Genomic DNA, 15866 nt, shown 5'->3' on the forward strand with positions numbered 1-15866 from the left:
TTCCCCCCCTTTTGCTATTTCCTATCTTTTTAGTTTTTCATTTATTTAATATTATCTCAAATTTAATCAACAGTTAGATTCACAATTCTAATTTTTTTTTTAAAAAAAACTCTTCATTATACTTCTAGCTAAGTTATAAAACACAGTTTTTGACGTTCTTTCCCACAGCTACTGTTGTTGTAAAATCAAAGTCATTAGTCAAATACTTGAATTATATTTTCACACTTTCAATGACTGTCACATAAAACAAAATTACAGTGCAACAAAAGCCGTCACAGAATTTCATTGCCAGAGTAAGATCACATATTGTGTATATTATGAACCACAGCAGCATTATGGAATAGGCTTCCCAATCCCCAGGTCCCAGCGGGGGATCCCCCGTTTTTACAGGCTTCTCCCCGCCCCCAGCCAGCTGGCCGGCGGGGGAAGCCCCGCCCCCCACAATCACCATGTAGTTTTAGAACTCCTGCAGGTCCGTTTTTAAAATATGTGCCTTTAAGGCTGAGCAGGAAGCAGGAAACAGGAAGGGCTTCGGAGAATGGCCCCTCACTTTCTTTTGCTTTCGTTTTCAGAGCAAGTAAAGTTCTGTAGGAACAAGACCCAGTAAGTATTTGTGTGTGAGAGAGAGGGAGGGGGCAGGGGATTCCCTGGTTTGGAGGCCCTCCCCCTGCTTTAGAAAGCATGGGGGGGAGGGAAATGTCTACTGGCCACTCTATTATTCCTTATGGAGAACGATTCCCTTAGGGAATAATGGGGAATTGATCCGTGGGTATTGGGGGCTGTGGGGGGGGCTATGTTTTGAGGTAGAGGCACCAAATTTTTAGTATAGCATCTAGTGCCTCTCCCCAAAATACCCCCCTAGTTTCAAAACAATTGGACCAGGGGGTCCAATTCTATGAGCCCCAAAAGATGGTGCCCCTATCCTTCATTATTTCCTATGGAAGAAAGGCATTTAAAAAGGTGTGCTGTCCTTTTAAATGTGATGGCCAGATCTCCCTTGGAGCTCAGTTATGCTTGTCACACCCTTGTTCCTGGCTCCACCCCCAATGTCTCCTGGCTCCACCCCCAAAGTCTCCTGGCTCCGCCCCCAAAGTCCCCAGATATTTCTTGAATTGGACTTGGCAACCCTATTATGGAATGGGAACACAATGAGATGCTTTTCCCTTATACCATGTGACTGAAAGATCCCTGGTTTCAGGAGCATTCAAAGTCCAATTTGCCATAATGTCCATATGCCTGAGAAAATTTAAACCAAATTTGGGCCATGTGATACTAGAGTTGGATTAAAGCTCCCCCCTTTCAGTTTTTCTGCTGGAAATTATTTCAGTCGAGTATGTTTTCTGGTAGGACCACTTTTTAAAAACTAATGGGAAATACATTTTTTCTCTTCTTTAAATGAGTGAAATTTGCTAAGACAGTATAGGATGCAGCAGGATACAGCTATTATATTGCAACATTATATCTAATTTTAACCATAGTTCCAGATGTAAACAAAATCTATGGGAATTTAAAAAAAAAAAAAAAACAAGAGAAACAGGAAAAAAAAATCAATTTTCAACCCAGACCTCACACCTCGAAATAATCTAGCAATCATATTCCCCCCCTAGTGCTCATCCCATTGTTTGACAGCAACTTAGACCATTTAGTCCAGGGCTGTCAAATTCATTTGTTATGAGGGCCAGATCTGACATAAATGAGACCTTGTTGGGCCGAGCCAGGTCAGGCCAAGCCATATGTGTACCTATTGAAGATTAGGTAGCAGATATATCAACTTTATAAAGCACACAAACACAATTGAAAACAACTTAAAACATTAATATTCATTGTTTTTAAAGGTGCTTTCTTTATCTCTCTCATGGGATCCAAGGAACTGGGCAAAGGAAGCTCTGACTCTTTCCTTCCTTCCCCAGGGGATCAGGATGGGGAGGAGCCTCAGCCTAATAGAAGGATGAGAGACTTGGCTCAGTAGCTCTGCTGTGCAACTGAGAGAGCCTGGCAAAGGAAGCTATGCCTCTCCTCCCGTCCCCAAGGGAGGAGCCTCAGCCAGTGCAGAAAATAGAGACTTTACTCTGTAGTTCTTGTGTGACTGAGCAAGCCTTGCAAAGCAAGTTATTATGCAGAAGGAAGCAAGAGTGGGAGAACATGACAGCCCATTGCTCGGGGGCCTGATAAGAGCCCTCTGAGGGCCTGCTTCAGCCCCCAGGGTGCATGTTTGACATCCCTGATTTAGTCACTTCAACCTACAAGACTTTTCTGAAATCTACATCCAAACCCTATGGCATGTTCTGTTATAAACAAATGAGTCAATCCTGCAAAATAATTAGAAATCTAAAATACCATATCTAAAAACAAGACTGAATGCAGAAGCAGACATGGAAGAGGCAGATATTTCATTTCCTTCTTCCTCACTACTGAATCCTCCTGGTCCACCTGTCTATTCTTCCACATGCATCCCGCAAAGAAAGAATACACTCTTCTGGGTTCAGAAAGGCCTGCTGGGCAGAACGAATGAAGGAAAGGTTCACAAACAACAGTTTCTTCTATGGATGAATTACTGAACTCCACCTATCTCAAATCTGGAGATGTCCGTACATGAGAGAGATACAGATACAGCCACTTGACAAATCTTCAGCTAAGTCAGAGATATATTACATGAGAAGATGGCTGTATTGTGATGAGATAGCATTTCAAACAAGAATGTTATATTTATAAAGAGGTAGGGAATAATTTGAGAGAGAATATGGGCCTGAGAGCAAAGAATATAGCAACACCATACTACAAAGATGTTAAATCAAGAAAACAGCATGATGACATTATACAACCATCTGAATAGAGCAATAAAGGAAAAAAGTTTGCAACAATTTCCACTTTATGGCACAACAATATTAATTCTTCTATTCAAGCCACAATAACAAAACTTGGCTTAAATTGAGCTGGTTCTATATGCTATGGTGCAGAAAGAGAAAAAGAAGAGTATAAGATAAAGACTCTCAAAGGGACTTACAATCACATTCCCTTCTTCTCCCCACAACAGGCACCTTGTGAGTTAGGTGAGGCTGAGAGAGTTTTGAGAGATCTGTGGTTAGCTCAAGGTCACTCAGCAGGATTCATATGGAGGAGTGGGAAATAAAACCTGGTTATCCTGGTTCTGCCACTCTTAACTACTACAGCACACTGGATCTCCTCCTCTATCTGAAGAAGTGTACTTGCACACAAAAGCTTATACCTTAAATAAAAAATTGTTGGTCTTACAACTTTGTTCATCTTATTCCTATAACACTATTCACAATATAAAAACTTATATAAACATGGTACACAATATCACCATATGAGTTTCCTGTTAAAAAAGCAGCATCCAGCAAATTTTTGTTGTTGTTCAATTGCACAGTCGAGTCTGACTCTTTGCGACCCCATGAACAAAGTCATGCCAGGCCCTCCTGTCTTCTACCATCCTCCGAAGTCTGCTCAATTTTGTGTGTTATATCATTAATGCTGTACAGGCATCTCATCTTTTGCCATCCCCTTCTTCTTTTGCCTTCTGTCTTTCCCAGCATCAGGATCTTCTCCATTGAGTGCTCCCTTCTCATTTGCTGGCCAAAATATTTGAGTTTCAGCTTCAGCATGACCTTCCAGGGAACAGTCAGGGTTGATTTCTCTTGGGACTGACTGATTTGATTCTTCTCCAGCACCACAGCTTGAAAGCATCTATTCTTCTGCGCTCAGCCTTCCTTATGGTCCAATTCTCACAGCCATACATTACTACTGAGAATACCACTGCTTTGACTATATGGACTTTTGTTGGCAGGGTGATGTCTCTACTTTTTATTATACTGCCCAGGTTCACCATAGCTGTCCTCCCAAGGAGCAAACATCTTTTCATTTTATGGCTACAGTCACCATCTGCAGTGATCTTGGATCTCAGAAATGTGAAGTCTGTCACTACTTCCATGTCTTCCCCTTCTATTTGCCAAGGTGTGATAAGGCCAGATGCCATGATCTTAGTTTTTTTGATGTTCAGTTTCAAGCCTACTTTTGCGCTCTCCTTTTTCATCCTCAACAAAAGGTTCTTTAGGTCCTGCTCACTTTCTGCCATTAGGATGGTGTCATCTGCATATCTGAGGTTGTTGATGTTTTTCCCAGTAATCTTAATTCCGGCTTGGGCTTCATCCAGGCCAGTGTTCCGCATGATGTACTCTGCATATAAATTAAATAAGCAGGGTGACAATATACATTCTTGTCGAACCTCCTTTCCTATTCTAAACCAATCAGTTGTTCCATATCCCAGGGTGGCCAATGGTAGCTCTCCAGTTGTTTTTTTGCCTGCAACTCCCATCAGCCCCAGTCATTGGCCATGCTGACTGGGGCTGATGGAAGTTGTAGGGAAAAAACATCTGGCAAGCTACTGTTGGCCACTCCTGCCAAATCCCATTCTGACAGTTGCTTCTTGACCCTTATGTAGGCTTCTCCGGAGACATGTGAGATGGAGCGTTTTTGCCTGTTTTGATTTGATTCTTCCATTCACTTTTAGTATGCCTGTATAAAGTTATAATCTTTAAATAAATCTTTTGATTATTAAGAGATTGAGTCCCTCTGTACAACATACTTGGAAACACTAAGGGTGGGGCAGGAAAGCCCTAGGGTGGAGAAAAGTGGCAAAACATCTGGTTGCCAACTCTCCAGGGGAGCCCAAAAGATATCTGAGAAGCCCCAAGGTGGGTTCTTGGTTACACAGGAGGGAGGTTAGGAGACTGTTCCACCTAAACAGAGCCCAAAACAGGGACAGTGGTGGAAGCAATACCCTGAGGCAGTGGAGTGGAAAAGCCCCTTCAGGTCAGAATACCAGGATGGGGTAGGCAGAGCTGGGGCCCACCAGCTGATGTAGGCCAAGTCCATCACAGATCCATTCAAATGTCATGATTATGCACAGACAACTGCAGACCTACAACAAAACATCATGAAGTATTATGAATTATGGCACATAGAAGTTGGACTAAGGAAAAGGTAGGAAGAATGCTTCCTAACAACACCTTAAACATGCCCTTTAACATAATTTCCCTGTACAGCTATAGCTCTGAGCACCATGGCTCTTAAAACAAAACAAACAAACCCTGTCTATTATGGTTTCGGTAGGCTATTTGTCATTTAGTGAACTAGTAAAAGCGGACAGTCTTTCATAGCTGGAATGCTTAGGACTGTGGGTCAGAGTCATACAGGGGTATCATCCCATAGGGCAAATGTTTCTCATTCATTTGAAGCTTCTCATTCATTTGAAGCCTCTCAGCCCTATAGCTGAATGAGAAGTTCCCCATCTGGCCTCCAGCCCAGGCTCTTTAGGGACACATTTACTCAGAAATTTTACTGTGTTTAATAAGCCTTTCTCCTGAGTATCCTAGATTCATATCTTTGAATGGCTTTGCTTACACCTGAAGCTACAAATAGCATCCCGAAGTATGGATGATTTCTATTTTCTGAACTCTGCTGTTTCTGCCTCAGTGTATCAGTTCTGATTTTACTCATCTCATGTGTGAATCAATCCTATGATTTTAATTTTGTTTCCTCATCAGTGATGTGAGTTTTTAAATTCAAATTTAAGTAATGTTCACAAAATTTAAATACTGCTAATAAAAGAAGGCAAATACGGAACATGCATGCTTGGATCATGCACAAGGTGTCTATTCTATGCTTCACATCCCACATTTAGCCCATCTAACATGTTTGATTTGCAGCATAACACCCCAGACTACTATAAATGAACAAATTATACTTCCATATGTGTGGTATAAAATTTTCCACCCCATAACACTGTTCCTCACATTGAAACATCCCATAACATGTATGGATCAACTCTTTTATTAGTTTGAGCAGGGCTTTTTTTTTTTTTGGTAGAAAAAGCCCAGGAGAAACTCATTTGCATATTAGGCCACACTCCTGACATCACCATTGTTTCACACAGGGCTTTTTTGTAGAAAAAGGTCAGCAGGAGCTCATTTGCATATTAGGCCTCACCCCCTGACACCAGTCCAGCCGGAACTTTGTTCCTGTGCGTTTCTGCTCAAAAAAAGCCCTGAATTTGAGAGAATGACAGGACATCGATTTATTTTCCTCTTTTTCTCCTCATACTTTCAATGTTTCCTTCTAGAACAAGGGGTCACTACAGAAAGGTGGTCATATTTTTAATCAGGTTGGTTCAATGTATTGTTTTGATAACTACCATGATGAATCCTCCAAACCCCAATGCTGTAAAAATATCCATTGCTGTAAAATTATGAAGGGTCTAGCATTTACTGGGGATTATTTTATTCAAGAATCTCATAGACTCATATGTAGGCCACTATAGACTTAATTATATAAGAGCCTAGGGGTAAGTTAAAATCTGTATAGCAAAATCTGTGCTTGTAAATGTATGTACCACCTGGAATAAAAGTCACACCTGCTTTATCTGTAATGCACACATAAAATCAAGTACTCTTCATAAAACTATTCAAAAGAACATAAAAAATTAACACATAATTATTCCTTCTCCCTATTAGTGTACTATACAGGAAAATGTACCACTTTTAAGCCATCTACCTACATATTATTGCATATGCATTATAGAAATTAGACTGAACAGAATTTTAGCACAGTATCTCATAACTCTGATGAACAGTTGTACTACAATTAATGTACTAGTTGGATTTCCAACAAATCCAGTTACTTCAGGGGAAAATATTGTGTAGTGTTTCCCAACTACATGAAATGTATCCAGTATAAGCATTTATTACTCATCCACTTTAAGTCTCAGTGAAAAATGCTGACCATAAATAAAGTGAATATGCCATTTTAGTTACAAATATTGGTTGATGTGCTAGGAGGAACAGAATGAGAAGACTGTAATTAGAATAGAAACCACAAGGAGGATATGACGTCATTTGTTGTTCCAAGATGGGTAATCATTTTTTCCTCTGAAAAGGAGCCCTAGCTCAGTGATACACTCTCAGCCTTTCATGCAGCGGATCCCAGGTTCAATACCCAGGAGAATCACAGTAACAATCATGAAGAAGAGAATGTAAGCTGTGATTGGTAGTGCAAGAGGTGAAGAATAAAGAACAAATAACTATCAAAAATATGTGTGTTCTAGTAAATATAAGGGAAAGTGAAAAATCTTATATAAACTATTAAACATTCTACACAAAGACAAGAGATATCACATATGTAATTAAGGTAACAACTGCACAAATCTCAGTTCAAATCTCAATCCAAATCAAGTACAAAACTCCATGAGACTATATAATGATCAAAAAGTCCAAGACTTCTGATCAGAGATATCAAAATCCAAAATTTAATGAACCTGGAAAGGAAAGAGAAATCTGGAGTTGCTGTCACTCATTTCAAAAATGCAAATCTTCTTCCTCAGCACAGGTAAGTCACTGAATTTTATGATTGGTCTGGTCTCTTTCTAAGTACAATCACTGAAAATTTACCCATCCTATAACAGACTTGTGTGAGTGCCCTACTCAAAATTCAACAGAATGTGGAGGTTTTTGCCTATATGAACTTTTTTTTTTGGCATGTTCAAGGACTTACCTGAGCTGAGGAAGAATATTTACATATCTCTGAAATGAGTGACAACTCAAATTTCTTTCTGTGGTTCTCTCTGTATCAGACTACAAGAACCCCAGGTGGGATCAGGGGATCCCTTGATTTTGCAGGCTCATCAGTCAGCTGCTTGGTGGGAGGAAGCCCTACCCTCAAAAGCTACAAGCCTGTACAACACCCCCAATGTGATGATGTAACATCATGCCGAGGGATGTGGCGCAGTGACACTCTGGTTTTGGGACAAAACTCTATGGTTTGAGTCCAATTTTACCACAGTTTGCAAGTCAACCAGAGTGTCACCGTGCAATCTTGAGGTCACTTCTGCATGATATCATCACATTGGGGATATTGCACATGGTGATGTTGCCCTGTCCCCACTCCTGGAAAGCTCCTTCCCACCCCCACTAGTGTAAGGTAAACACCTGGCACCCTTAATCCGGGTGGATGGGTGGGGAGGACAAATGAAGCAAAACCAAAAAATTGTGCATGGAAATTGGAGGGGGGGGACGAAAAGCCCCCAGTCTTTTGTTTGAGTAAATACAGTATTTACATTGCGCATACTGCTTACATGCTGTTGTTTCACCAACAAATAAAACATTGCTTTTAAGTAGCTGAGTAAATGGTTTAACTAATATAAACTGAGTTCTAAAAGAAATGTACAACATTTTCAGTAATGTTTGTTTCAATTCAGCCACCAATGAAAGAAATCGCTGGATATCAAATAGCTTTCTAGAAGTTGCTGAATAATGTGCTCTCACAACTCTTTTAGTATCCTGGTCACTTTCCTTTCCTTTTATTCCCTTAGAAGCTCATTGATTAATAAATCTTGAGCAGTGGAAAATACTTATTCCTTATTTTTTGGATGTAAGGGCTAAAAGGACTGAAACATATATTGCTAAAGTAAACTTCGGATTCTTATCACTAAGCAAAAGAGGCATGGTTTTCTGAGTATAAGAGGAACAGGTGGTTAATTAAAGGCTTAAAGAATGATCCTTATATTTTCAAAGAACCTAATTCCAGCAGGCCATGAAAGAATGTATCAATCCTATTAAGGCAACAAAGGCAAATTCTGTCAGAATAGGGCCTATTCAAAAATATCCCCTATAAAAACATTGTGGGTATACAATCTAGTGAACACCAAAGCACTACAATATCATGGGGGGTTAAGATAGTACATATAGGGGGTATTGATTTTGGGAACGAAAGACCAAAAGATAGGGATGAGCAAACTCTGTGAGCTCTCAGAATCAAGCTGCTATTGTTGATTTTTAGGACATAGTTTTTAGTGAAAGAAAATACATTGGATTTTCCCATCTCAAAAATATCATTCGACATTCCAACTATCATCAGTTTTTCATACAGGGCTTTCATCTAAGCTGATTTGTGGGTTTTCCAATTTAGAGTGTCTAACAAACCATCTTCAGACCACTGAACTATTATACTAAGGCAAAAACAGAATTATCATAAGTCATTTCACTGGAGTCAATGCACTTAAAGTGATGTAACTGCTTCAGATGGTACTGAAAATGCATTATCATTTATACTATGTTGAAATTATGAAATTAAAGCATTTCCATTCAGAAAGTGCCCTCAAAATAATTTGTATAATAAAATCATTAAAAATACAAACAGTGTATACCTTATCAATGCCTAATTTGAAAGGTATATATTAAAATCATTGATATAGCATCCCACTGTGCCTGTATATCTGAAAACATATGGCATGTTATAATCCTAACATAATCTTCTTTACATCACAAATAATGATTTAATATTATTTAAAATATATTGCTTTGAAAATAAAAAGTAAGCCACCTAATCATCTTTTCAAATAAGCAAAACTGTCATTCCTCACCCACTACTTTAAAATAAACAGTTCTTAAATTCATACAGTAGAAGCAATAGAGAAGGAGGAGGAGACTGGATTTATACCCTGCTCTTCACTAACCAAAGGATCAGAGTGGCTTACAATCTTCTTTCCCTTCCCCTCCCCACAACAGACAACTTGTGAAGTAGGTGGGGCTGAGAGAGCTCTCCAAGAACTGCTCTTGAGAGGAACAGTTCTGAATGAGTTATGACTGACCCAAAGTCATATCAGCAGGTGCAGGTGGAGGAGTGGGGAGTCAAACCTAGTTCTCCCAGATTAGAGCCTGTACACTTAACCACTACACCAAACTTTCTCTATATTTATACATATACTAGGCATAAGGCCCACTATGAAGAAAAACACAACAGGCTCTCAAAAGAGGCTCTGGGCAAGTGTCTTCCCACCCACCCAAGTGAAGGCATTCACTCCTCCCCAGCACAATTGGTGTCTTTGCCTGGCTTGATTGTGTTATGGTATACCACAGAGTATGTGCCTCAAGGCAGCCGTTTTCTGTAGGGGAACTGATCTGACTTCAGCTTTCCATATCCTCCCTCTCCCTGCAGCTTCCACCTAGGAAAAGTACAGTATTTCTCCACAGCGGGAACCAAAGCAAAAGGGAAGCAACCTCATCAGGGTATAATGACATCTGTGTTCACCCTGCAAAGCAACTTTTTTATCCAGGGGAACTGATCTCTGCCACCTTGGTTGCCTAACAACAGCCTCTGGCTAGAAGCTTCTCCAGTGGCCCAATCCTTCCCTGTCCTGGGGTGAGGCTGAGAGGAGGAGGCAGAGAGGGATTGACAGAAAAGAGGCAGCAGTCATGGCCTCTGAGGAAATACTCCTGTAGGGCCAGGTCACCTAGTTCCATTACTATGGTGGTGGTGGCTCCCTGGCTATTTCGGAGGCCTTTGGAGGCTGTGCATGCTGAGAGGCTGTCCGTGTGGACCAGTGATGGAGCATCAGAGGTCTGTTACCAGCAGTGACCATGACACCTTTCATGAGGCCGCAATAGAGCCCTTTCTGAGGCCGGTTGACAGAGAGGACTCAGAGAAGCATCAGAGTAATGTCTGTCTTCGACGGTTTGTTTTGGCGGGTTGTTCCAAGATTCCCAGGGGGGCAGGGGAGTCAACCAATAGAAGGCCAGAGATGCTGACTGAGCTGTGATAGACCAATGGTTTATGGAGTTCATGGAGAGCCAATGGGAGAGCTCCATTTGGCCACCACCATAGGGGAATGATTGTGATCATATATATTTGGAAACTTGCTGGATAGCCTTGGGACAGCCATGCTCAGACTAATCTACCTCACAAGATTGTTATGAAGATAAAATGGCGAAGAAACTGAATCAAGCTGGTTTGGATCCCAGATGGGGAGAAAGTCGTATACGAAGTAAATAACTAAATAACCAGTCAGTCCCTCTTTCTTCCCTTTCTGCTTAATTATCCAAATTAACTGATTAAACATATAAACCAGAGACCAAAATTAATTCAAAAAAATAATTTTAATTTAAATATTATTAATCAATGAAACTTTGAGTATAGGATTATAAGAACACTCACATAAGCAAAGTTTGAGAAAGCAAGTACAAATCTATATATTTACTATGTTTTGCATAATTCTGAGAGTGCTGTTATGATTCTATAGTTAGTATTTTTGGTTTAAATACATTAAGTCAGGAGTGTCAAACTCATTTCTTATGAGGGCCAGACTGACATAAATGAGACTTTGTTGGGCCAGGCAATGTGTATACCTATTTAAGATAAGGTAGCAGAGATATAAACTTTATAAAGGATACAGACAAACACAACTAAAGATTTTTATTTTATTTGCTTAAAATATGCTTAAAACATTAGCACTCGTTGGTCTTCAAAGTGCTTTCTTTGTATTTCTCCCATGGAATCCAGGGAACTGGGCAAAGAAAGCTCTGGCTCTTTCCTTCCCTCCTCAGGGATCCAGGAGGGGAAGGCGCCTCAACCAATGAAGAAAACTGAGGTTTTGCTTTGTAGCTCCTGTGCGATTGAGCAGGCCTTGCAAAGCAAGCTTAGATGCAGAAGGAAGCAAGAGAGAGGGAGAAGGAAGTACACAACAGCCGGTTGCTCGGGGGCCTGATAGGAGCCCTCCAGGGGCCTGATTCGGCCCCCCAGGCCACATGTTTGACACCCCTGCATTAAGTGGCATTTATTTCAGATGAACACTTAAGTAAAAGAAATAACTCCCATGTAGATTGCTGTATAGAAAAATGACATATTTTTAGTTACTGTCTTCAATAGACTAACATGCTTATATTCAGAATAGTTTCTTCTCTACTTGGAGTTATATTCTAGATTATTTTATATACTGTTGTTTTGTTATTTATTTATTTTTAAATAAAATTTATTATTCAAAAATAACAAACTATCTGCATACTCAAAACTTATAGTCATCCATATAGTGTCATTTTGCATACAGATGTCTATTACAGATAACATATTTTATGCAAATAAGGATTAGAGGGAAATATTTTGGCAGCAGACAAATATTCAACAATAGGAGATCACAGTGTAATAAATTTCTAACCCGCTAGGAATTAATGTATTACTGATTTTTCCCATTCTAAAAAGGTCCCATCATTTATTGGCCCATTGTTCTGTTTTGTTATTTATGATCCTATGTCATTCTTCATTACTGATACTATCTTATTATGTTGTTGTGTCGCAGTTAAAATTAATAAAATTTATTTTTAAAAAGTAAAAGAAATAATTTTCTGAAAACACATAGCAGCAGAATGAAAGTAACCAAAGTCATACTTGAATGCACAAAATGGAGGAAATGCAAAATACTATGATGTTAATAGGACCTAAAATTATCTTATTGTCTAAAACATTACTATTAAAGAAATAGGTTTCTATACAGCATATGATTCAAGTTAACACCACTTATAAATGGAAAAATTCTATTTAAGGGAGAAAAGTAAGCAGCTCCATTTTGGAATGGACAAAAAAAAGTAATCATTGTTTTAATAATGTAGAACTCTGAATAGCTTATTAAAATATTACATTTACAAAAGGATTGCACACCAACACAATTTGTTTTGCACAGTTAACAATAAACAGCATTGTTTTATATACTACGAAATGTGTATTATAATACAATGCATCTGAACAAATTGGGACTTGCCAAACTAAACACAGTACTGCAGTCTTGTATTGTTACTTGATACACTCTCCTGTATTTCTGCATCCCCATTCAGACAACCCAAACAGGTTTGTGACCCACTAGTGGGCCACCACACAGGCGGAAAAGCTGTATTCAGGCTGCAGGTCAGAAAATGCTTATGTCTGTAGTATAAGTTTTTTAAAAAATGTATAGGAGTATACTATAATCACAGGTCATTTGTCTGGATAGGTGATCCTTTGAAAGGGAACCTGAAAGAAGACTTTTAAAACATGCTATGAATTTGGGTAGGTTTCCCCCACCATTTACTTTTCATGTATTTTTAAAGCACTAAATGATAACAAACAAAACAAGTTTATGATAGGTTATTTATGCCAATTACAAGAAACAATGAAATTAACTTTTTAAAATTATATTGGAAGTTACCTCCTTTGCCATTGATGACTGCTTGAGTTCCTGTTTAGAGATAACCAACCGTTATAGCAGGGGGGGGGGGGGCAGTAGAAACTTGCTGTGCATCTATTTATAGCTCATCTTTCTCTTCTCATGGAACTCCAGGTACCACACATGAGATTCTCAGGAAGACTACCCTAGAGACACCAGGCATATACTGGCTTGGGTTCAGAAAAGCCATAGTATTACATATCTTCAGACTGTACATTGGGGCCTATGTGTACCCTTGACTGCTGAAGGAGTAAGGGGCTAGCATTACTCCTGCCCTTGCAAACAAATGCCACTATGATAGAAATAAAGTATTCTTGGCTTCATGAAATATTTTACAAAATTTGATCACAATCCTATAACAGGTGGACAGCTAACAAAGTATGTCAGTTGAAATATTAATCCATATGAAGAGAAATTTCCCTCAATAGTTTTTTCCCCAGTATATATTAGGGGGAGAGGGAGGAGGAGATAGAAGCATTTAACCAAAGCTACCCAAGACACAATTCCTACAAAACTATCCTCCATAAAACAAATCACATCTATTGTCCATGATTACTGTCACAAGTGATATCATTACCAATGGTTGTCCTATAGCCTTAAAGGTCATTTAAGTATGGCACCCTAAGTTCTAGGAAGTGTTAACTTCCTACATAACTTGATCAAAATACCAAGTCACTAGTTTCTAAAAACTCTATAATCAAACACGAATGCTGAACACAACAATCTCACTGGAATAAATGAAATGCACCTAAACTATCCCTTTTGAACATTTACCAGAAGCATTTCAGCATATGTAGCTTGACTTAAAAAGAAAAAAAAAATTACCATCTTCACAGATTTCACACATACACACACACAAAGAACTCAGGGGAAATGCAGTGCTCAAATACGCAAAATCATCAGTATTTTCTATGGCAGAATACCTTCTGCTAAATAATGTGTTCTCTCAAACCACAGAAAACAGAGCATTTATAACTGTCAGCCAACTATTTTGCCTTCTAGCAACTTCATCTCAATGGTTTTTACACAAAAGAAACCAAGAGATACATTTAGGAATATCATTTAGGAATGAACCATATTCTCCAGCATGTGTCTACACCAACAGAATAAAGGCTACTGGGGTTTTCACAAATCTAATATTTGTAAGTGCCCGCTATCTGTAATACCCAAATATTCAAATGAAAGAATGTGCCTGTTTCATGCATTTGAACTTTGTGCTAGACACACTTCCCTGCCCAAAACAAGAATCTTGATATCTACAATCGATTTGACTCCCAGACCGTTAAATGTAAACTGAACTCCTATGCACTCTTCAGAATGAATCCAATTGAAATCAATGGGGCTGGTTCAGAGCACAGGATGCCAGCTACAGAGATACTGACATAACGTTTTGAAGTCCTATTGGTTTCAGTACTACTGAACGCCAAATAATATACTTATTTCAGAGAACAGAAGAGACTGTGGTAAACCCAGCATTTCGTTCATTAACGGGTATAGTATTCTTCGTATGTATATTTCTCCAGTACTTCGTATAGGAGAAAATAAATGGGGGTGTGTGTGTGTGTTATCTCCCATGTGCTTACTTTCAACATTTGAAGCTGTATGTACCATTTAAACAAAGTGTAGAAGAATCAAACATTTTTGGAGCAGGGGGAAATAAAACAGCATATCCGGGAAAAGTCGCCCGCCCTTTTGCGGGACAAGAATACGTACACTTGGGAAGAGAAATAGGCGGAACTTGAACTCCAGCCTCCAGCTAGTGAGAAACCAGTGAAAGGAAAGACAGGAAACTGGCAAAGTCATGGGCATTTATATCTGTGCAGCCTGCCCACTTTTCAGGCAAAAGGCGCGGAGAAGCAAGGCGGCTGCACTTATCGGAAACCTGCAGCATCAAATCAAGGGCTTACACCCGCTCTGTTCATCCCAAGAGCCCAACTACCCTATACAGAAATGAGCCCGCACACTCACACACCCAGAAGGGTGCCGTCCATGTCAAAAATGAGGTGAGTGACGGGTTTCAACGACGTCGGACTCAAGGACGACACGGCCATTGCGCCGCAACAGGGACACCCACCTAAGCGGCTGACTAACGGCCAACCCAACGGCTGTAGGTCAGCTGGGCAGGCGCAGTACTACCGGCCAACGGTTTTGAGAGCGGTGCTGGAGCTACAGATTGCAACGGCAAGAAGCAAAGATCGGCGGCAAACTGTCATAAAGAGGGGTTTTATTCATATTCAGCGGACGGTGCGGAGAGAGTAGTTTTTCTTAAGCAGCGAGCAAAAAGGACATACTTGCCACGCATGCGCAATTTCGGTTCACCGAAAACGATTTGTGCGAAAAGAAACCCAGTCGTTATCGCGTCAGTTGGGAGGGGAACTACCTCGGCGCGCTTGCTTTGCGCGCATGTGCGTTAAGCTTGGAAGGTTGGATACTCTGTGCTCTTTCTCTGCGAAGTGGAAGGATCGCCGCTGTGCTGGAATGGAGAATGTTAAATGGTTGCGCGGGTTGCGTCACGACACACACAAATTAAAAGGCACTGACTCGAATAAACTGAAATATAGTTAACGGACAGCCCAGCCCTATGTATGCTTACCCAGAAGGAAGCATTATTGCAGCCAGTGGTGCTTACTGAGTGAGCGTGTTTATTTAGGCATGATTACTTCATTGAAGGGAAATGGAGAGCGTTGAACTGCTAGTATGAACGAGAGAAGGAATGAGAATGGAAGAAGGTAGGATACATGCAACGTATGCGTCTAGTTCTTACAAAACCGAAATTTTCTTCTTCGGTATCAGAACCTTACCGGTGTTTTGGGTCTGCTGTTTC

At 40.0% G+C, this 15866-nt stretch overlaps 2 protein-coding genes across 4 annotated transcripts in view; one reads left to right on the top strand and one right to left on the bottom strand.

The window, feature by feature from the left end:
- Positions 1 to 15116, bottom strand: part of PUDP (pseudouridine 5'-phosphatase) — a 107333-nt gene extending 92217 nt beyond the window's left edge. Inside the window, exon 1 of one of the 2 annotated variants that reach the window (XM_060233926.1) lies at positions 15015 to 15116. In XM_060233926.1, the coding sequence (XP_060089909.1) occupies positions 15015 to 15093 (79 nt within the window). In that variant the 5' untranslated portion in view covers positions 15094 to 15116. The remainder of the gene's footprint in view (positions 1 to 15014) is intronic. The other variant, XM_060233927.1, reaches the window with a different exon arrangement.
- Positions 15023 to 15866, top strand: part of STS (steroid sulfatase) — a 167242-nt gene continuing 166398 nt past the window's right edge. The window contains exon 1 of one of the 2 annotated variants that reach the window (XM_060233925.1): positions 15023 to 15045. Coding sequence is in view for 1 of the 2 variants with exons in the window: in XM_060233924.1 (XP_060089907.1) it covers positions 15756 to 15771 (16 nt within the window). In the remaining variant the exon portion in view is untranslated. Of the gene's footprint in view, positions 15046 to 15176; positions 15772 to 15866 lie in introns of those variants that run through there. The other variant, XM_060233924.1, reaches the window with a different exon arrangement.

This window comes from Heteronotia binoei, chromosome 3 (genome assembly GCF_032191835.1).
Source record: "Heteronotia binoei isolate CCM8104 ecotype False Entrance Well chromosome 3, APGP_CSIRO_Hbin_v1, whole genome shotgun sequence".
In the NCBI taxonomy this organism is placed as follows: domain Eukaryota; kingdom Metazoa; phylum Chordata; class Lepidosauria; order Squamata; family Gekkonidae; genus Heteronotia; species Heteronotia binoei.